The sequence below is a fragment of the Bombina bombina genome, chromosome 1 (assembly GCF_027579735.1).
Source record: "Bombina bombina isolate aBomBom1 chromosome 1, aBomBom1.pri, whole genome shotgun sequence".
Classification (NCBI taxonomy): domain Eukaryota; kingdom Metazoa; phylum Chordata; class Amphibia; order Anura; family Bombinatoridae; genus Bombina; species Bombina bombina.
Window position 1 is genome coordinate 552,590,295 of NC_069499.1, and position 24,193 is coordinate 552,614,487.

Sequence of the window (24,193 nt, forward strand, 5' to 3'; positions counted from 1 at the left end):
TGAACCACTCACTTCTTCCAAGACTCGTAATACCAGCGTTAGGCAAATCCCATAGAAAAGATAGGATACACAATTGACGTAAGGGGATTTGCGGTAGCCTCGAGTCGCGGAAAGAAAGTGAGCGGTAGACCCTTTCCTGCCTGACTCAAAATACCAGCGGGCGTTAAAAAGCAGTGTTAGGACCCCTTAACGCTGCTTTTTAACCCTAACGCAGAACTCTAAATCTAGGCGCAAACTATTAGTGCAAGTATTTTTAGGTCTTAGTATTTTTGAATAGTTCCTCTAGTCCTTGATTGTGTGTGGTTTTTTTTTTGTTTGCTTTTTAAAGACTGTCATAGAAGGAATCTGCAATCAGTCAAATGGAGAACATGTACAGCATTCAAAAATGTGTATACTGTTTTACTCTGACTTTTTAGATGCTTATTTGCTCTTAAAGGGCAATGGACAGGCTAACTTTAGCAAAGCATTGTGAGAGTTTTTTTTTCCCCTCCCAAAAGCAGCACAATGCACATACATGCACAAATACATCAGAACACACAACAAAAACAATCATACCTATTGTATTTCACTTAAACACACATTCTTTTTTAATTAATCTTTTTATTTTTAAAACATCTAATTTGTTTACTACAAATAAATGGTAGAAAGGGGAGAGTTACATTATTGTGAGGGGCTTAAAGGCAAAGATTGAGCAGCAAATATGTAGACAGAGGGTTCAGAGGAGAATTAATAGTGACAGTAGAAAGGAATCGGAAATAAGCAGAATCAAACATTTTTCTTCCTGTGTGCAAAATAATATTAATTTCAGACTGTAGCACAACTCCAGTTTAGATTTCCATATTGCAAATAGGTAGAAACTGAACTGACGTAGGAAGGTGTGTGTGGTATATAGGTAAGGGAAAGTAACCCCTTCTGACCTCTGAGGGTAGTAAGATTACCTATTGGTACCGAAGGTTTTATTGAAAAAAACTTACTCACGTTTTACACTGGGTATTAAATAAAACAATATGGAATAAATGAACATTCTAACTGAAGATATTAAATGTAATGTAACTATCATGTGATAAGAGTTCACATATTCTTTTGCATCAAACTTGGTATAATTTAACTTGCATGATTAATGTTTAAATGGTCCAAATAGTTCTAGGAAATAGTAATGCAAATGTTCTTCTTAATGTACATGTTTTTGCTGTGGGGCAACCAAACAAAATAATAACAAACCTCAGAGGCTTTAAGATTTTAATAAACTCCCTGCATACAGAGGCGTAACTAGAAACCACAGGGCCCAGGTGCAAGAATCTAAGAAGGGCAGTGGCAGGTCAACGTTTTTTTTTTTGAAAAAGAAAAAAAAATTAAAAAAATTTTTAAGTCGCAGCTGCAACCTCTGCACCCCCTGTAGTTTCGCCCCTACCTGCATATTTATTAAATTTATCAGGGTAAATCAATTCAACTGAAAAGCAGTGAACTCAGAAAACATTAATTTTTAAAAAAAATTGAACCAACTTTATTGTAGATAGTTTAGTTTTACATATTGTTGGAGACGCTGCTCCATTTTGTAACATACAGTAGTGGTTATTTTTCATATATAAATTATAACCAAAGTATAGAGTTTGCCGATACAGTCTATATAACCTCCTCCTTTTTGTGTGTTATTCCTCTTGGTAAAAAAAAATAAAAAAAATATTTTCACCACATAGGCTATTTCGTCATTGATGTAGCAAATAAGTTGAGCCCAAAGTGGTAACAAACATGTTACAGGAGAAGGCCACAGGCCGCACAGTATTGTACTTAATATTTAAATAAATAAAAGTTAACTTAGAACAACTAAATCCCGGCTCATCCGCAGCCCCATATGTGGCTCCTGAATTGTTTTTGTGTGATGTTGAATCCCATACTAGTTCCTACATATTTGGTAGGTTCTACTTATTTCCTTTTGTTTTGGTTTGAGTAGTATGCTCCCATAGATGTGACATTTCTGCATATATTTCCATTTTGTTATTTTTAAGATAATAATATTCCTCTAGTTCTATAGAAAACATTAATTTAACTTCTTAAACAATGAGCATTTTATTGGATAAAGATTTTCTTAAATAGAAAAAGGAAAAGGTTCCATTCTGCTGCAGAAATAGGAAAATGTTTTCATGAGCAATTTATTGCAGCTTATTCCAACATAACTACTTATAATGTTGATGTCAGTGGTAACTCTGCTAATTTAACCCTTATATTATATCATACTATACTATATTATATACAATTACCTAAGAAGAAGAAATGCTTACTTATTTTTAATGTTGCGTCTCTTTTACTATGTAGATCAACATTTCAGTAACTTTAGCCAGTCTGTGGCAATTTAACATTTACAGCTCCCTCCAGCTTGTTTTAATGACCACTCACCACTCAGTAAGGTAATTCTTGCCCCAGTCATAACACAAACATTTTTATAGGGACTCCCTGCACCCCCAATGACACACCTATGAGCCCCCTAATAACCACTCCCCCAAGAAAGTCCTTGTCCCTATTATTTACCCCAAGAGAACACCCAATCATCATCTGTGGCATTTCCTATTGCTAGATGTTGAAATGAAGCAAACCCTGCTGCCAAATCTATACAACCTCACACTACAAGTCCTTAGTAACCCATTAATCTGCCTCCATGCACCCCAGATCAAGAACCACCCAGGACCAAAATCCCCTCTCCCAGCAAGGGACCCCTGCATAGCCACTCAGCTCAAAACATTTCACCCAAAAGACACACACACTCAAAGGCAAAACCCCAACTCAAAACTAACAATCTACTCAAAAATAAAACAGGCACCACTATCCTCAAGGAACTAACCTTGTGACCCTGCAGCAACTCTAAACCCAGCCTGTAAAATGTATCTTTCACCATGCCCGGAACACTATTATTAAATGTGTATGAAAGCATTGAGCTCTGTACTGTGCAACATAGTTTAGCACTTAATCCTTCTAGGTAGCTCACTACCATTGAGACTCTTCTGGATCACCTTTGCTCACTTTTACTCTTACAAGGTGAGATTAGATATACAAGGACTCCCATACTATGGCCCAAGACAATATAGAAAGAAACAGCTTTAAAGGAAAAGCTATGCATTGGTTTAAAAATGTATTTTGTGTGTTAAATTTACTTCCTAAAAATGTTTTAATGTATATAGTTGAAAGCACCACAGCCAATCCAGAGCTGATATAAGAGCTCATCACATAATGTATGGAGAGTTTTGAAAATGTCAGAGGCAGTTGTGCTTTTGCCATTTTAATGTAGCACATGAAACTATTTCAAGATAGTTATTTTGCCTTAAAAAATAAAAATATATAAAAAATACTTAAGGTTCATGTGGACTCTTATGCCACTAAAAAGATTATTAAGATGTAAATATGATACTAAAAATCTTTAATGGTTGTAATCATCACTACAGTATTATATGCTATTTATTGAGATGACAGAGGAACATAAGCAGAAGCTAAATATGGTGCAGAAAGGGCTAACTACAATGTATTGTCAGTAAAGAAGATTTATAAGCAAGTCATTTTTAGCTATTTGCTATTTAGACTTTATTAAATGAACATATTCACAAATGCATAAATAAATAATGCTAGTTTAATTTATATTAAATACACAAAAATGTATCAACTGTCATTAAACTGTGTCCACTTACCATGTTAGTTAGGTGGTCAGTACATGCCATGCGAATTTTTTCAGGACCAACTGGGCTGTTAAAGGGATATTCCTTCGGTAAACCTCTTTCTGCCCGAGCTGCATTTATAGCATCTTTAATAGCAAAGTACACTGTGCACCCCAAGAAAACAGCAGTTTCCCCAAGGCCCTGCATGAGAGATGGGTAAAAAGACATTTCAAGCTTGGTGTAGATGTGATATTTTTACAGAGCTTAAAGGGATATTCCAGCCAAAACTGGAATCCACATGGATACATTTCTGTTTTGAAAAGAAGCATTTTTGTAATCTACATGTATTAGCAAAAAATGTTCTAACAAAAGCTATAGATGTTTCACATGTGTATTTAAGTATGCACCGTGCACCAGCATTTTAAACACAGCACTTTCTCCTATCAGCCATTCGGAATTGAAGGGACGCCATATTGTTTTTTAAAAGGGGGGTTTGGGTGGGTTAGAGTAGGGGTATGTGGATGGTGGGTTTTAATGTTGGGGGGTTGGATTTTATTTTACAGGTAAAAGAGTGGATTACTTTGGGGCAATGCCCCGCAAAAAGCCCTTTTAAGGGCTGGTAAAAGAGCTGATTACTTTGTAATTTAGAATAGGCTAGGGCATTTTTTTATTTTGGGGGGCTTTTTTATTTTATTAGGGGGCTTAGATTAGGTGTAATTAGTTTAAACTTCTTGTAATTATTTTTTTATTTTCTGTAATTTAGTGTTTGTTTTTTTTGTACTATAGTTTAGTTTATTTAATTAAATTTAATTGTAGTTAATTGTAGTTAATTTATTTAATTAATTTAATGATAGTGTAGTGTTAGGTTTAATTGTAACTTAGGTTAGGATTTATTTCACAGGTAATTTTTTAATTATTTTAACTAGGTAGCTATTAAATAGTTATTAACTATTTAATAGCTATTGTACCTAGTTAAAATAAATACAATGTAATTATTAGTTATATTGTAGCTATCTTATGGTTTATTTTCTAGGTAAGTATTTAGTTTTAAATAGGATTAATTTATTTAATTATAGTAATATTATTTCGTTTTATTTAATTTATATTTATGTTAGGGGGTGTTAGGGTTAGACTTAGGTTTAGGGGTTAATAACTTTATTATAGTAGCGGCGACGTTGGGGGCGGCAGATTAGTGGTTAATAATTGTAGGTAGGTGGCGGCGATGTTAGGGAGGGCAGATTAGGGGTTAATCAAATTTATTATAGTGTTTGCGAGGCGGGAGTGCGGCGGTTTATGGGGTTAATACATTTATTATAGTGGCGGCGATGTCCGGTCGGCAGATTAGGGGTTAATAATTGTAGTTAGGTAGTGACGATGTTGGGGGGCAGATTAGGGTTTAATAAATAAAATGTTGGTGTCGGCGATGTTAGGGGCAGCAGATTAGGGGTTCATAGCTATAACATAGGTGGCGGCGGTGTCCGGTCGGCAGATTAGGGGTTAAAAAATTTTATTAGAGGGTTTGCGATGTGGGGGGCCTCGGTTTAGGGGTACATAGGTAGTTTATGGGTGTTAGTGTACTTTATAGCACAGTAGTTAAGAGCTATATGTTCCGGCATTAGCCCATAAAGCTCTTAACTTCTGACTTTTTTTGGCGGTAGGAGTCTTGTCGGTAGAGGGTCTACTGCTCACTTCTTCCAAGACTCAAAATACCAGCGTTAGGCAAATCCCATTGAAAAGATAGGATACGCAATTGACGTAAGGGGATCTGCGGTAGCCTCAAGTCGCGGAATGAAAGTGAGGGGTAGACCCTTTCCTGGCTGACTCTAAATACCAGTGGGTGGTAAAAAGCAGCGTTAGGACCCCTTAACGCTGCTTTTGACGGCTAACGCCAAACTCTAAATCTAGGCGATTGAGTCCCAGGCAGCTGGAATTTCACCGTGGGATTAACTTGGAGCAGTATAAATGAACCACAGTAAAGTTAACAGAAATATGGCTTTCTTGCTGCACTCCATTTTTTTGGCCACTGGGTCATTCCAGTCAGTTATTGTTTTTTATTTTATTAGGGGGCTTAGATTAGGTGTAATTAGTTTAAACTTCTTGTAATTATTTTTTTATTTTCTGTAATTTAGTGTTTGTTTTTTTGTACTATAGTTTAGTTTATTTAATTAAATTTAATTGTAGGTAATTGTAGTTAATTTATTTAATTAATGTAATGATAGTGTAGTGTTAGGTTTGATTTTAACTTAGGTTAGGATTTATTTCACAGTTAATGTTGTAATTATTTTAACTAGGTAGCTATTAAATAGTTATTAACTATTTAATAGCTATTGTACCTAGTTAAAATAAATACAAAGTTGCCTGTAAAATAAATATAAATCCTAAAATAGCTACAATGTAATTATTAGTTATATTGTAGCTATCTTATGGTTTATTTTCTAGGTAAGTATTTAGTTTTAAATAGGATTAATTTATTTAATTATAGTAATATTATTTCGTTTTATTTAAATTATATTTATGTTAGGGGGGTGTTAGGGTTAGACTTAGGTTTAGGGGTTAATAACTTTATTATAGTAGCGGCGACGTTTTGGGTGGCAGATTAGGGGTTAATAATTGTAGGTAGGTGGCGGCGATGTTAGGGAGGGCAGATTAGGGGTTAATCAAATTTATTATAGTGTTTGTGAGGCGGGAGTGCGGCGATTTAGGGGTTAATACATTTATTATAGTGGCGGCGATGTCCGGTCGGCAGATTAGGGGTTAATAATTGTAGTTCGGTAGCGACGACGTTGGGGGGGGCAGATTAGGGGTTAATAAATATAATGTAGGTATCGGCGATGTTAGGGGCAGCAGATTAGGGGTTCATAGCTATAACATAGGTGGCGGCGGTGTCCGGTCGGCAGATTAGGGGTTAAAAATTTTTATTAGAGGGTTTGCGATGTGGGGGGGCCTCGGTTTAGGGGTACATAGGTAGTTTATGGGTGTTAGTGTACTTTATAGCACAGTAGTTAAGAGCTTTATGTTCCGGCGTTAGCCCATAAAGCTCTTAACTTCTGACTTTTTTTGGCGGTAGGAGTCTTGTCAGTAGAGGGTCTACCACTCACTTCTTCCAAGACTCGAAATACCAGCGTTTAGGCAAATCCCATTCAAAAGATAGCATACGCAATTGACGTAAGGGGATCTGCGGTAGCCTCGAGTCGTGGAATGAAAGTGAGAGGTAGACCCTTTCCTGGCTGACTCTAAATACCAGCGGGCGGTAAAAAGCAGCGTTAGGACACCTCAACGCTGCTTTTGACGGCTAACGCTAAACTCTAAATCTAGGCGATTGAGTCCCAGGCAGCTGGAATTTCTATAGTGGGATTAACTTGGAGCAGTATAAATGAACCACAGTAAAGTTAACAGAAATATGGCTTTCTTGCTGTACTCCATTTTTTTGGCCACTGGGTCATTCCAGTCAGTTATTGTTTCAAGGCATTTGACTAATGTTATAAATATATTGTTTAGTATTTTTTCACGGCAAATCTGCTTATCTTCTTCCTTATTTTTTTTTTAATACAGAGGGGGTTCTGCTTCATTTGAGAGCGGAACAGGAACTCATATTACTCCAATACTTTGTCTACTATAACATTATTTTGCTTATGGGAGAAATGTATGTTATGACCATTCTTCGTTTACCAAATCGTAGCTCAGACCTCTCAGAAGCCATTTTCAAATGTAAAGTGCAGAAATAACAAACCATCTAGAGTCAATACAAAAAAGTGATTATAAAAATCTCTATAAAACTTCTTATAATATACCTAGCACTACCTCATATTACTGCAACAATTACATTTTTGATACCTGGCGTTCCACATTCCCTTTAATGTGCTTTTTTAGTACTTACATGTGGCGGAGGCACTTACACAAGGTGCAAGCAATGGCAGGTTCATTTGGTTATTGAAAAACAAACAAACTGACACCAAGATACATGAGGCCCATAAAGTGCATAAAGAGGACCTTAGTTTGGTGGCTTCAGCAAAACATTCCCACTGGCTGCTATAGTGTGCTTTGGCTGTACTATTGTCTGTCTGCTGGGATTTATCTATTTATTGGGCAGTTTTTTGTAGACAAATCTCCTTAGGTAAAAATAAAATAAAGGTGAAAGTAAAACGTTTAAAATGAATGACTATATGCACAAACACTATGAGAAACCATTATAACTTATGGAAATAGGTTCTCCAAGAAACTGAATAATGTAACATGTAAAAATGGTATTAAACATATTAAAAGAAGACATTTCTAAATTACATTTAAATTAAATATAGGAAATCTTGTAAAACCGCTGCTTACCCTTGATGAGTAGATGGTGTGAGGGTTTTTTGAGGAGGCCAAGAAGGAAACATTTAATTCAGTGGGGACATCACACACAGCTGGTATCTTATATGTATCAGGACCCCGTGAGTACAAAACACCTTGGGGTGAGTACTCAAGCTCTTCAATTGTGTAGTAACCAAGTCCCTGAGTAAAGGCACCTTCAAGCTAGAGGAAAAATAAGTTATCTTAAAGCTAGTGCGAAAAAGTGATCTTAAAGCATTTGCCTCTAGGTGAATAAGTGAGTCTGCACTCGTGCATATCATATATAATTATATAAATATATGAGGTTTGTTTGTATGAGTGTGTGTGTGTGTGTGTGTGTGTGTTTGTATGAGTGTGTGTGTGTGTAAAAAAAGTATCCACCTGTATTTTCACAGATGTAAAAATGCATAACAATATTAGAGGTAGAATGTTATGGGAAAATATTTTGTCTACATTTTGAGCTTTCTGCCTATTAGATAGAACTGGCAAATGCCACCACTTTTAGATCTTGATGACAGATGTGTGGCAACATAATGGTAGTTAGAATTAGGATTAGATTTAGGGGTACAGATAGAGTTAAAGGGAGACTAAATACATTTCAGGCTCCTCCCTCTAATCGTGGGTGCTGCCATTATGGAACCTAGGTTACACTACAGGTATCTGAAGGAGAGTTGCTGCACATGTTTAATAAGGTCAGCACTGAAATGTAGTGAAAGATAGATTTCAAAAAGGCGGTGCCTATGACTAAAAGGAGGAGCGGAATAACCTCTATACTATGCTTATAAAATGTATTGAATGTTTAATGTTCTTTTAATTCTTTAGAACAAAATCTGGTATGCAAGGGGTTAACACTTTTGTTAAAGTAGTGGTTCTGTGAGCCTCCTGTACTACGTCACCTCTGCACATACCATAACGTAGAAGATGAAAACCATAAAGATCTATGTATAAAACATTGCTGATATAGCCAATTACTTACTGTTGTGTATAAACGCATATAACAATTTATTATATTCTCTTATAGTTTAATGAATTAAAATAATTATAATATATTTTTTAATTAACAGCCCATTAAGATATATTAACAGATTTGTTGCTACCGTATGTCCAATAGAACGTTTTTGGATGTTAATGTAAGGCAAGGTTCCTGATAACTATTGCTTAATGAACACTTGACATTAAAGTCCCCAAACTCAGTAAAAGATAGCATCAAATAATTCTAATCTGTTAGAATATCTGCTATATTTCAGCAAAACCAAAATAAGATTTTCTTATTTTCCCTGATATTACATAGAAGACATTTCAGTATTGGTTACTAGCAGGCTTAAGGCTTTTTTAAATAAAAAATAAGATTATATATTAAGGACTAGATTACGATTGGAGTGATTTTACGCTCCCACTCCGGAGTTAACTTCTCTAGACTGAGGCTTTTTTGTGTGTGGCGGGTAGCGTGCGTATTGTAAGTTGAAAGTAAAAAGTTTTTGCACAAGTGCTAACTCAAAGCGTGCAAAAAGCCAAAGTTCAAATATCATGACTGCGCCAACTAATTCCCCCATAGTAGTCAATGGAGCAAGAACACCCTACTCCCCTGCAAACCCAATCGCATATGCTCAAGTGCACTAACCTGATATGAAATATGAATATTTCACATTCTATTGTTGTTCACATAGCAGAATATGTTCTATTTATTGTAATATACATATTTTCAGATATACGTATCTGATGTTGTTTTGGTAAAATATATATCTATACCCCTATATATATATACAAAACACAGAAGGGGACTGCACTCTCAGACTGGACTGGGTACACATCCCATGACCCTGCAACATACTCAGACCTGGGTGCTATAGCACTCCCAGGAAGCTGTGCTATCTCCAGAGTCACAGGCAGTTAACCCCAGACAAGCCTGGGTGCAAGACCCATAGGGAAAATTACAAAATAAATTAATACAACACACAGAGAAAGTCCAGCACTCGCTTACAAGCTCTCAGATAAGATTAAAAGCAAAACTGGAAGAGTTAGTTACCGCATCTGGCCAAATGGGACAAGGCCAGGTACCATGTCAAGGTCTCTTCCAAAAGTCGGTTAAATATCTCTCTACTTAAGCGCCAACTACACCTATGTGCCCGGATAAAGGTGAAACCTAGCTTCCACCAAAGAAAATATAACTACAAGTCAAAGGGATTCCCAGGCGCCAATAGACAAAGGCTAGGTGTGACGAGAGTACATATAAAAGTTGATTTTAATAAACAATACAGCTAATATTAAAATATACTAATAAAATGATTCAATATTAAAAAAGTAAAGCAGGTTGTAGCTTCTAAATCATGGATCCATGAAAATACAGTCTAAAAAAGAACAATACAGATAAATACAAAGATATGCTTAAATGGCCTGAGTGGGTTCAAAGGCTTGCATAGATAAAAACCATAGGTGCTGTATAAAGCTGTGTGTATAAAACAGATACAACAATGATTAAAAGAATATAAAAAGCAATAATGGCATATATCCAGATAAAGTGTCCTAAAAGTCCTGATACTGGTGGTCTAAATTTTGATGAAAAAAAGTCCCATGAATAAAGTCAATCCCAATTTAGTGTATTTCTTAAAATATAACAAATCCAAAAAAATGTGTCCCAAAAAACAATTTGTATCCAACGTATCCAAAAAGACAATGAAAAAATTGAAAAATTGAAACAAAGTGTGAGAAAAGGCAAAAGGCAAAAATATATGAAAAAATGTGATAAATGTACTTATAAGACAAGTACTAGAAAAAGTGCTTAGTACTAAAAACGAATATTGGTGAAGTCTTCCAATCCTAATCAAAAGAAGTGTAGAAACTTTCTTATCCCTGATTCTTCTTTATGAAGGTGTAGTGCACAAAACAAAAAACACTCATAAAAAACAGGAAAAATGCAAAAAAATACCTGTGAAGAAAAAAATAAAGACAATGTGTGGCAAATACTTAAATAATAATAACTCCAATAGAAAATAGGCTTACCAGTCTACGCATTTCAGCCCCTCTAGGCCTTTATCAAGACTGGTTATTAGTATGTGTTATCGGCCTTTTATAGCCCTCTTGTCTGATTGACCGGAAGTTAGGTTTTCCGGTACTTCCGGTTTCGCCACTAAATGTAAATCTATTTTATTTTGTTTTTATTGTGTCTTTTCTAAATACTGTTGTGTACTGATATTGTATACGTTGTGAAATTCTTAATGGTATGGTGTCTCAGTTCTAAATTCATGATCAAGCCTAGCCTCCGTTATAAGTGACGTCACTTCCGGTTGGGGTGGTTGCCGATAATTGCGGCTATCTATCAGATTTCTCCCTTATGACATTCAAATTATACTATTTGACCCCTTATGACATTCAAATTATACAATTTGACCCCTTATGACAGTCAAATTATACTATTTGCATATCTAACATAAATCAATATAAGAAACTTAAGTGCCAATAATAGCATCATTAAATATATAAAGAAATTGCATAACACACATCCGCTACTACATCCAATCATTATGTGGCTAATAGGTGACGTCACAACCAATGGGATAGCCCAAAAATCGGGATATTAATAATAAATACAAAATCGGATGGTGGATTTTAATAATGAAATAAATGACTACAATTTCCACTAAGGGTACAAAATCTACAGTTGATTGTAGACAACGGACCGAGAAATCTGATAGATAGCCGCAATTATCGGCAACCACCCCAACCGGAAGTGACGTCACTTATAACGGAGGCTAGGCTTGATCATGAATTTAGATCTGAGACACCATACCATTAAGAATTTCACAACGGATACAATATCAGTACACAATAGTATTTAGAAAAGACACAATAAAAACAAAATAAAATAGATTTACATTTAGTGGCGAAACCGGAAGTACCGGAAAACCTAACTTCCGGTCAATCAGACAAGAGGGCTATAAAAGGCCGATAACACATACTAATAACCAGTCTTGATAAAGGCCTAGAGGGGCTGAAACGCATAGACTGGTAAGCCTATTTTCTATTGGAGTTAATATTTAAGAATTTGCCACACATTGTCTTTATTTTTTTCTTCACAGGTATTTTTTTGCATTTTTCCTGTTTTTTATGAGTGTTTTTTGTTTTGTGCACTACACCTTCATAAAGAAGAATCAGGGATAAGAAAGTTTCTACACTTCTTTTGATTAGGATTGGAAGACTTCACCGATATTCGTTTTTAGTACTAAGCACTTTTTGTAGTACTTGTCTTATAAGTACATTTATCACATTTTTTCATATATTTTTGCCTTTTGCCTTTTCTCACACTTTGTTTCAATTTTTCAATTTTTTCATTGTCTTTTTGGATACGTTGGATACAAATTGTTTTTTGGGACACATTTTTTTGGATTTGTTATATTTTAAGAAATACACTAAATTGGGATTGACTTTATTCACGGGACTTTTTTTCATCAAAATTTAGACCACCAGTATCAGGACTTTGAGGACACTTTATCTGGATATATGCCATTATTGCTTTTTATATTCTATGCACCTTTGGTTTTTATCTATGCAAGGTCTCTTCCAAAACCTGGGTCCCTAATACAGCCATACAAATCCAAGCTCTCAATCAAACAAACTGGGAACAAGTCAGGGTTCACAGACTTATGTAATCACCCTAGACATATACAAAACATCCCCCTGGAAAAAAAAAGAAAATAATTTTTTTTTGGCTGAATAAATATAATTTCTCCAATAGCCCCCCTATTGGAAAAAATATATATTTATTCAGCCAAAAAAGGTTCCCGTTTACTGCACAGTTTAATAATAAAAAAATAATCCCTTTTATATACCTCAATACCCCTCTACCACACAGGCGGTAGAGAGATATAGCCTGTCATAGCCCTTTGCACAGTTTTCCTATGTGCCTGCTGCTCCGCCCATAACAGATCCTATACCTTTCTTAATCGCACAATTTTCAGTGTGCGATTTAGGCTATTTCTATGGGCGGGCAGCAGGGGGAGCACTTTTTTTTTTTTGTTTCCTTTTTTTTTTAGCTGCGCCTGCGTTAGCAACGCTCAGATTTACCTGTCTGGGACCATGCAGGATGACTGAGTTTGTGGGGTAAGTACAGGGCCGTTTTTAGGGGTGTCTGCAAACTTGTCAGGGGCCCATTAGCACTGCTCCCTCTAAGATGCCTCAGTTTAAAATAGTTTATATTGTAAGGGGATTTTTTTTATTGTTGTTATTTTGAAAGCTTCTGAAGAGAAGGGTGGGCAGCAGTTAGCAAATCAGAGCGCCCACTCTGATTTCAAGCATGCCTGTGACATTGTGCTTAAAAAAAAACCTTCCCTGCTGCGGTTAGTAAAGGCAGCTATTGAGGATCAAGGTAGGGGCAGCATTTTTCTTTACTGTACAATAGTGTCAGCCGGCAGCTTATCTTGCTCCTTAAAATTCACGTTAGCTTGCTATTAATTTAGAAAGGTCTGACAGGAATTTTACACAGACAGACAGAGACCGCACTGACAAACAACTTGTTTTAGTAACGACAGATTAACGATCTCATGCGTCTCCTCTCAGTTTTGCTGAAAAGAGACATATGAGGTTGTTAATCTGTTAGCTGACCCAACCTATGAACTCTGTTCAGTGCTCTTTTTTTCCCCAAATACTATTTGTATGCAGACCCCTTCTTTTGTGTAGCACTGGTTCCATCAAACTTCAGGAATGACCTGTAACAGCAAATAGCAATATCATAGGTATATTACACATGTGTAAGATTTTGTGCCAAAAAGACTAAACCCTCTCAGTGTATGTGTGTGCGTGTGTGCATGTGTGTATGTGTGGGGGTATGTATTTGTGTGTGTATATATATATATATATATATATATATATATATGTATGAATGCATATGTGCATGTGTATATGTGTGTGTATGTGGGTGTATATATGTATGAATGCATTTGTGTGTGTATATATGTATGAATGTGCATGTGTGTGTATCTGTGTGTATGTGTGTGTGTGTATATATGTATGAATGTGTATGTGTGTGTATCTGTGTGTATGTGTGTGTATATATGTATGAATGTGTATGTGTGTGTATCTGTGTGTATGTGTGTGTATATATGTATGAATGCATATCTGTGTGTGTATATATACTTTATGTATGAATGCATATGTGTGTGTGTATATATGTGTGTGTATATATGTATGAATGTGTATGTGTGTGTATCTGTGTGTATGTGTGTGTATATATGTATGAATGTGTATGTGTGTGTATCTGTGTGTATGTGTGTGTATATATGTATGAATGTGTATGTGTGTGTATCTGTGTGTATGTGTGTGTATATATGTATGAATGTGTATGTGTGTGTATCTGTGTTTATGTGTGTGTATATATGTATGAATGCGTATGTGTGTGTGTGTGTATATACTTTATGTATGAATGCATATGTGTGTGTGTATATATGTGTGTGTGTATATATATGTATGAATGCATGTATAAATATATTATATTATGAGGGCCCAAAGAATGCGGTTTGGCTCCTAGATTTCAAAGAAATTTGTCAAGCCCTGAGCCATACATTTATACATGTTCTATGCTAATTATATTGCAGATACTGACACAAACGTTCTGTAGTTGTTGTTATTACATAAATTTGTAGGTGTTTATTTTAGAGATTGCTGCACAATCTTCTTATATGGTTTATGTGTGTGTGTACAGTGTGTATATATATATATATATATATATATATATATATAACTATTTTACATAACTGGTCCGTGAACCCCCATTTGAAAAACCCACGAGCCACCACTGATATATATATATATATATATATATATATATATATACACACACACACAGTATATATATCAATTATTATATAGGTATAGTTTTTTTTTTTTTTTTTTTTTTTTTTATTTTGAGGTTGTGCGAAAACAATACAACTTATATGAAACGACATATCATGAAAGCAAACATACATGGTACATTTCAGATTGTCGACCTCTATACATATAGAAAGATACAATTCTCAATATAAATTAATCTTATGGAAAAAACTGGAACCTCTTTTTCTCTATTTTACATAAACTTAAGATTAGCAATTTGAATGGTCACATTTGAGTTTGTAAGCTTAGAGTAGTTTAGCAGTTGGTATATTATAAATGATAGCTAAAGCAAAAATATCATTCTGCTATGTAAATAATATGCTAAAATATATAGGTGAAATTGTGCTAACAACCCGAGCAGACCTGATACACTAGGCATAATAAACAAGGTCATCATCATACAGGACCGCAAGGGTTATTAATTAAAAAAACAATGGTTAGGTTGCGGCATAGGCAAGAAAAGCCGCACAGTTAGCCCTCCTAAATTAGGAGGTATGTTATGAGAGGGGGGGGGGGGAGGTGGTGAGTTAAATTGTTAAATGTAGGGTACCAGCTAAAGATAGACAAGGTAAACCTCCAGAATATAAATATAAGCAATGACGAAAATGTGAGGCGATCCATTTCTATAGGGCTTTAGATAGAGATAGAAATCCCTAAAAAGTGGAGAATAAAGAAATTGGGTAGTTGTTGGAATAAAATTTTGCATGGCATATTGTGATCTCAAAATCTGGAACACTTGTGGAAGGATATGTCATACATCACCATCCGTATATTATGTGATGGGAGACTCTAGGGTGTGATGGTATCATGGAACCAGTCCACAGTAGCCAATTAATTATTGCCTCGCTTTATAGCATCGCTCCAGCCCTCAACAATACCTACATCCCAAAAGTACTAAATAATGTGTAATATGACTTATGTTAAATGAGAAAGTGTACCATAAAGGCTAACATAAGAATAACCCATAAACCCGGGTGATGTCATCAACAGCAGGGAGTGTGACAGCCTCATCAGACCATCAAATAACAACACATGGTACAATGATATAGAACAGCTAAGATATTATAGAATATTATAGAGCTTGGCTACTCAAATACCAGCTAGCTAGGAATGAATCTTTGGGAATTGGGAGAGCTCTGTAAGGAGTTTACGCTCCGATAGAGAAATGACACATTCAAAACTTATGTATCTGCTCCGGCCGCAAGCAGACAGGTATAGTATGCTAGTGGTTAATAAAGTGTCATCCAGGAGATGTCCCCACGTTAAGTCTAGGTATTAAACAGATCTAGACTAGTTAGAGCTATACACAACCACATATCTAGCTAAGGTCATAAAGTCCTTTTAACTCTTTAAATTGCTATAGTGAGTAGCCAGCTGGTAAATATAGGCATCTTAGAAAACCTTAGAGGTAAGAAAAGAGGAGATAACTGAACCACATATATAAAACTGAGTTACAAATACTTATAAGGGTATGGAATTATGTAACCAAATATTGTACCCTAGAATAGCAGTGTGTGGCTATATATAACAACTTTAAAACAGGCATTACCAGCAAATGAAACTAGCAGTAAAATAAACATAGTAAGTCGCCCAGGTTACTTTAAATAGAGACTGGAGCAGATCACATACATCTAATGCAAATGACAAATTAGTGTGGCAACCTAATAAATATTTCCAACCTGAGATTATCATGAATTGGTTGTCACAATATGAAACAGTCAATATAAATGTCCCAAGCAAACATTTATCTTCCAGGGAGCAGTGTCTCTAAGTCAATTTATCCAATTCCTCTTTTTAGATGTAGGCAAGAACTTGTATACCAGGGCTTCAATGTTTCAGGGCAAGTAAAGCTTAGAAAAGATATAAGGACACTGTCCATCTTGTTTTTTTGAGGCAGTTCCAGGTGTACTATTAGCTCGACAGTTCCTTGGTCATGCTTTCTGGTAGGGTGCAGGATATCTTCGAGCATAGACAGACTACTCTTTGTGGGTCTGTTAGAATGGAGCACCCGCGTACCACCAACGGGGAATATCAGAGGCAAAATGGGTAAAACACTGGCTATCTCCCCTAAGTCTGGCTGCCGTTTTTTCAGTTGGCATGGATGTGCAGAGGCATAGTCCTCCATTTTGGTGTCCAGGCACTGCAGTGTGAATGGGAGCGAGGTGTGCACCTGTCGTGCCGAGTCGCAAGCCACCGCTGTCAACTCAGAAGCACTATGGGAGTCAGGGCTCAGTATCGGGAACCGTTCTGTGTTCCAGTCATAGGCAGTTGCGGAAAGCACTGGGGGTAAGTGTAGTATGGATCTAAGGTCGCTCTCGAACCTGAGGAACTGCTGCGTAGTTAGCGCCAAAATAGCTGAGTCCCAAGCTGCACCCTCCTCCATGCTGCGAATCTATGGTATGTTGTTACTCCAACAGTCGTGCTCCAAAAAGATCCCGTGGTAGCTGAGAGAGCTGCGTGTTTCTATATAGTCCATAGAGAGTGGCTGTGATAAGGTATATCTTAAATTAGAAAGTTGATCTTCTTGAGGAGACTGAACTGCAGGCCCGCTTCCACCGAGAGTAGGATCTGTTCATCCGAGGGATACTCTGCTCTTTTGCTCCGGTTGCCGAGGTCTCTAGAGTCTTTGGGTCACCCAAATTATTAAAGTATAGGAATCTGAACGGCCAAAAAAAAATTTTATTCAGAGATATAGCCGGAGCTAACATGATATGCGGCCGCTCAGCTCCAAAGTTGGCTCCGCCCTCCATATAGGTATAGTTTTAATATATATATATATATATATATATACACAAACACACACACAGTTCTATGTAAAGAACACTGAGATGTGAAAAATTTACAGTAAATACATAGTTAAAAATGAATATTGATTTGACTTGTTTTCAGCTACTTGACTGCAAAGGGCTCCCTCCAATGCACATATATATATATATATATATATATATATATATATATATATATATATATATATATATATATTTGCACACACACATGTTTCTATGTTTACATATGTCTGTAAAAAAATAAATATATATACCTGTATATATATATATATATATACACACACACACATATGAATACATATGTACACATATAAACATACACACATATATATACTGTACATACAAATACATATTTATACATGTATATGTGTGTATCTCTATGTTAAAGTCCTTTGCAGCCTTTTTTTTTCAAATACCTGAGACCTCATATCTTTTAACCCTTATAACTTTTTAATGCAATTTGCTTTTTTTTTTACTTTTTTAATCAGACATTATGATTGTAACTGTACTTTTTAAATGTATTTTTAAAATGTGTTTTGTGCAACTTTTTTGTCTCGCAAAGCAGCAGAGCTCTGAAGTTGCGCTATCCAGATGCACGTATAATTCAATTGCGCTCATGAGAACGCATTTACTTTCATCTTGTAATACGCACTCTACTTCTGGCATGCGCAAAGAGAAGCAATAAGCTCCTTTTCGCTTGAGTACAACAGTAAGAGCACCACTCACAAATAAGCCTTAAATATGTAAACATAGTGATAGATAAATGAAAAAACACGATGAATTAAATTCAATTTTCATAAAAAAACGTACTTGTCCGATATCTATTCCAGGGTTTATACTGGTTCCAACATCCACAACAATATCAGTACGAAGATTCTGTGAGAAACAGGAAAGAAAATCAGTTGCATTTAGGAATGAAATTTAGACCTATTAATACAGAAGAGGTTAGTGAGACACCAAGAGATAAATGTAATAATGGCTTTAAAGCTAGAAGGTAATTCAGTGCTGCAGGTGCAGAAAACTATCGCCTAGATTACGGGTTTGGCGTTAGCCTTAAAAAGCAGCATTGAGTGGTCCCAACGCTGCTTTTTAACGCCCGCTGGTATTACAAGTCAGGCAGGAAAGGGTCTACCGCTCACTTTCCTTCCACGACTCGAGGCTACCGCAAATCCCCTTACGTCAATTGCGTATCCTATATTTTTAATGGGACTTGCCTAACGCTGGTACTACGAGTCTTGGAAGAAGTGAGCATATAAAAGTCAGTAGTTAAGAGTTTTATGGGCTAACGCCGGAACATAAAGCTCTTGACTAAAGTGCTACAAAGTACACTAACACCCATAAACTACCTATTAACCCCTAAACCGAGGCCCCCCCCACATCGCAAACATTATAATAAATTTTTTAACCCCTAATCTGCCGACCGGACACCGCCACCACCTACATTATACATATGAACCCCTAATCTGCTGCCCCTAACATCGCCGACACCTACATTATATTTATTAACCCCTAATCTGCCACCCCCAACGTTGCCGCTACCTATCTACAATTATTAACCCCTAATCTGCTGACCGGACATCGCCGCCACTTTAATAAATGTATTAACCCCTAAACCGCGGCACTCCCGCCCCGCAAACACTAGTTAAATTTTTATTAACCCCCTAATCTGCCGTCCCTAACATTGCCGACACCTAATTACATTTATTAACCCTAAACCTAACCCTAACCCCACCAACTTAAATATAATTTAAATTAAACGAAATACATTTAACATAATTAAATAAATTAATCCTATTTAAAACTAAATACTTACCGATAAAATAAACCCTAAGCTAGCCTCAATATAACTAATAGTTACATTGTAGCTAGCTTAGGATTTATATTTATTTTACAGGCAACTTTGTATTTATTTTAACTAGGTACAATAGTTATTAAATAGTTATTAACTATTTAATAACTACCTAGCTAAAACAAGTACAAAATGACCTGTAAAATAAATCCTAACCTAAGTTACAATTACACCTAACACTACACTATCATTAAATAAATTACCTAAACTACCTACAATTAAATACAATAAACTAAATTATGAAAAAACCCCCCCACTAAATTACAGAAAATAAAAAAAGAATTACAAGAGTTTTAAACTAATTACACCTAATCTAATCCCCCTAATAAAATAAAAAAGCCCCCCAAAATAATACAATTTCCCTACCCTATACTAAATTACAAATAGTCCTTAAAAGGGCCTTTTGCGGGGCATTGCCCCAAAGTAATCAGCTCTTTTACCTGTAAAAGAAAAATACAATACCCCTCAACATTAAAACCCACCATCCACACACCCCTACTCTAAAACCCACCCAATCCCCCCTTAAAAAAAACCTAACTCTAACCCCCTGAAGATCTCCCTACCTTGAGCCGCCTTCACCCAGCCGGGCACAAGTGGTCCTCCATACGGCAGAAGTCTTCATCCGATCGGGACAGAAGAGGTCCTCCAGACGGCAGAAGGCTTCATCCATGCGGCATCTTCTATCTTCATCCTTCCGGAGCGGAGCGGAGCCATCTTCTATCCAGTCGACGCGGAGCCATCCTCTTCAAATGACGTCCTAACGAAGAATGAAGGTTCCTTTAAATGACATAATCCAAGATGGCGTCCCTTGAATTCCGATTGGCTGAAAGGATTCTATCAGCCAATCGGAATTAAGGTAGGAAAAATCCTATTGGCTGATACAATCAGCCAATAGGATTGAGCTTGCATTCTATTGGCTGATTGGATCAGCCAGTAGGATTTTTCCTACCTTAATTCCGATTGGCTGATAGAATCCTATCAGCCAATCGGAATTCAAGGGACGCCATCTTGGATGATGTTATTTAAAGGAACCTTCATTCTTCGTTAGGACGTCGTTTGAAGAGGATGGCTCCGCGTCGGCTGGATAGAAGATGGCTCCGCTCCGCTCCGGAAGGATGAAGATAGAAAATGCCGCCTAGATGAAGATTTCTACCGTCTGGAGGACCTCTTCTGCCCCGATCGGATGAAGACTTCTGCCGTATGGAGGACCACTTGTGCCCGGCTGGGTGAAGACGACTCAAGGTAGGGAGATCTTCAAGGGGTTAGAGTTAGGTTTTTTTAAGGGGGGATTGGGTGGGTTTTAGAGTAGGGGTGTGTGGGTGGTGGATTTTAATGTTGGGGGGTATTGTATATTTCTTTTACAGGTAAAAGAGCTGATTACTTTGGGGCAATGCCCCGCAAAAGGCCCTTTTAAGGGCTATTTGTAATTTAGTATAGGGTAGGGAAATTTTATTATTTTGGGGGGCTTTTTTATTTTATTAGGGGGATTAGATTAGGTGTAATTAGTTTAAAATTCTTGTAATTCTTTTTTTATTTTCTGTAGTTTAGTGTTTGTTTTTTTGTAATTTAGTTTATTTAATTTAATTGTAATTAATTGTAGGTAGTTTAGGTAATTTATTAGGGGTTAATAATATAATGCAGGTGTCAGCGATAGCGGGGGCGGCAGATTAGGGGTTAATAAGTGTAAGATTAGGGGTGTTTAGACTCGGGGTTCATGTTAGGGTTTAGACATATTTTTTATTTTCCCATAGGAATCAATGGGGCTGCGTTAGAAGCTGAACGCTGCTTTTTTGCAGGTGTTAGGTTTTTTCCAGCCAGCTCAGCCCCATTGTTTCCTATGGGGAAATCGTGCACGAGCACATTTAGCCAGCTTACCGCTACCATAAGCAACGCTGGTATTGAGGTGAGATGTGGAGCTAAATTTAGCTCTACGCTCACCTTTTTGCGGCTAACGCCAGGTTTAAAAAGACCTGTAATACCAGCGTTGTCTTAAGGTAGCGTTAGAAAAAAAAGGAGCGTTAGAGCCGCAAACCTTACCGACAAAAACTCGTAAACTAGCCGTATGAGAGTAAATTTAGTCGCACAGAGTTATTTGACTTCTTATAGAATTAAGGAAAGACCTCAATACAGTAGCAGAACTTTTTACAGGATCTAGCCTGAGCAGAAAGTATTTAGCAAATCTGTCTCTTAGAGTTACAGTAAAATGTATATCCTATACAATCTGTAAAAAAAAGTCTGTTTTACTCATGCAATAATAATGCCATTAAACATAGAGAGAGAAATATGTTGCCAATTAAAAAGTTGACATTTTGGACAGTTCTAATAGGTCCTGGAGAAGAAAAATAATTATTCATTAACAGTGCACAAAGGTGACAACATAGAAAATTACATCTGACACCAAGAAAAGACATCAGGTGCTAATTATTGACAAATATCTTGGGTTCTCTAAATCTCTGATTATAGCTAGTAAAACAAAAGGACACCTGCCTTTATGCGATTATCGCTATTAAAAGAATTATGTCATAAACAACATACTATATACATAGTTCACATATTATTTGAAAATACTAAGCTAGATTACAAGTTGTGTGGTATAGCTGTTGCGTTACTACCACTAAAAATGTGGCTGTACAAGTCACCAAAAAACTTTCTTTTGACGTGCAATATGGTTCAGTAAGCCGCATACCGCACACAACCCAAGTTCTGACTTGGCGTGCTCGTGCACGTATTCCCTATAGAGATCAATGGAGAGAAAAAACACCTGCGATTGTGAAATTGCTACCGCATTTACGCATTCCCCATTGAAGTCTATGGAAAAAAGAAAGTTTTAAAAAAAGCCAACACCCTAACATAAGCCCCTAGTCTAATAACCTCTAAACCACTGTCCCCCCACATCGTAACAACTGAATTAAAGTATTAACCCCTAAACCGCCATCCCCCAACATCGTGACTACCTAAATATACCTATTAACCCCTAATCCGCCATCCCCTCGCATCATGACTACTTAAATAAACCGATTAACCCCTAATCCACCACCCCGCATCGCGACTACCTAAATAAACCTATTGACCCCTAAACTGCCATCCCCCCACATCGCAACTACCTAAATAAACCTATTAACCCCTAAACCTAACACTCCCTATCGTTAATTTAAGGTTACAATATACTAACTACCTTAAAATAAATAGAAGCTTACCTGTTGAAAAAATAAATAAAACCTAAGCTTAAACTAAAAAAAAATAACATTACAGAAATAAAAAACCTAACATTACAAAAAATAACAAACGAAATTATCCAAAATAAATAAAGTTATTCCTTTTCTAATACCCCCGTTAAAAAACACCACAAAGTAACCCCCCCCCCATCTAACAATAAACTACCAATAGCCTTTAAAAGGGCCTTTTGTATTTAATTTTCCTAAAGTTAACAGCTCTTTTGCCCTGGAAAAAAACCCAAAAAACCCTAACATTACAACCCCCCACCCAACCCCCCAAAATAAAAACACCTAACTAAAAAAAAATCTATAATATATATATATATATATATATATATATATATATAATATAATAATCTATATAATAATCTACCCATTGCCCCAAAAAGGGCATTTGCATTGCCCTATTTTAAATTATTTTTGGTAATCGTAGTTTTTTCTTCATTTTTTGTAATGTTAGGTTTTTTTATTTTTGGAATGCTAGTTTTTGTATTTTTTGTAATTTTAGGTTTTTTATTTTGGTAGTGTTATTTTTTTTTTTTGATAGGCTTTTTATTTCTGTAATGATATTTTTTTTTAGTTTAATCTTATTTTTTTTTTTTAAAAGGCAAGTTTCTATTTAGTTTTAAGCGCTGGAAGTGATCGTGATCGCTTCCAGCCACTTTCAGGGTATTGCAGCAATGCCTCGATATTGAGGCATCGTGCAATACCCTCTGCTAAGCAACCGATGCAGAGAGGGCCTCTATGTGGCCCTCTCTGCATTGGCCAGCGATGGTGCCGATCGTTGGTGGCGTGGGAGGGATAGGAGGGAGGCGGCCCATCGCTGGAGGGGGCGGGAGAAGGGAAGGAGGAGGGCGGAAAAATCTAGTAAGTGGGAAGGAGGGAGAGGGGGATAATAGTTGGTAAAGGGATCTGGGAGAGGGTAGGGGGTAGGGGAATGAGGGGGAACAGCTAACTAAAGATATATATATATTTTTTTAAATAAGCAAAGAATATAGGAAACTAGGTACTGACAGACAGTACCTAACATGGCAGCTAATAGGTAGAGGGGGGAGGGTTAGAGAGCTGTTTGGGGAGGATCAGGGAGGTTGGGGTGTAAGGGGGATCCTACACTGCAGAAAATATATAATTTTTTTTATTAAAAAACAAAACAAAAAACCTTTTATTTTTATACTGGCAGACTTTCTGCGAGTACTTAAGATGGGGAGGGATCAGGGAGGGATCAAAGGGTGGGATGTGTCAGGTGGGAGGCTGATCTCTACATTAAGGGGTATATGTATCAAATCCTCAACTATATTGCATTCGCGGGTGTCAATACGCTCGCCTAACATCGCCAAACATTGCGGCCGTGGATCTGAATACGATCTCCATATTTATAAATAAAGCCATCAAAAACACGCGCACCAAGTACAGGGCAATGAGCATCGGACTATTGTTAACTAACAGTCATCGATGATGCTGCTATTCGTGTTTTTCCCAACTTTATTTATACTATTTCACTAAACGTTG

The 24,193-nt window shown here is 36.5% G+C and overlaps 1 protein-coding gene across 1 annotated transcript in view; it reads right to left on the reverse strand.

The window, feature by feature from the left end:
• LOC128645612 (aldehyde oxidase 1-like) overlaps window positions 1-24,193 on the reverse strand; it is a 365,796-nt gene that overhangs the window by 15,905 nt on the left and 325,698 nt on the right. Inside the window, exons 32-34 of the mRNA XM_053698719.1 lie at window positions 18,431-18,496; window positions 7,965-8,153; window positions 3,675-3,842 (exon numbers count right to left, since the gene is read on the reverse strand). Coding sequence (XP_053554694.1) covers window positions 3,675-3,842; window positions 7,965-8,153; window positions 18,431-18,496 — 423 coding nt within the window. The remainder of the gene's footprint in view (window positions 1-3,674; window positions 3,843-7,964; window positions 8,154-18,430; window positions 18,497-24,193) is intronic.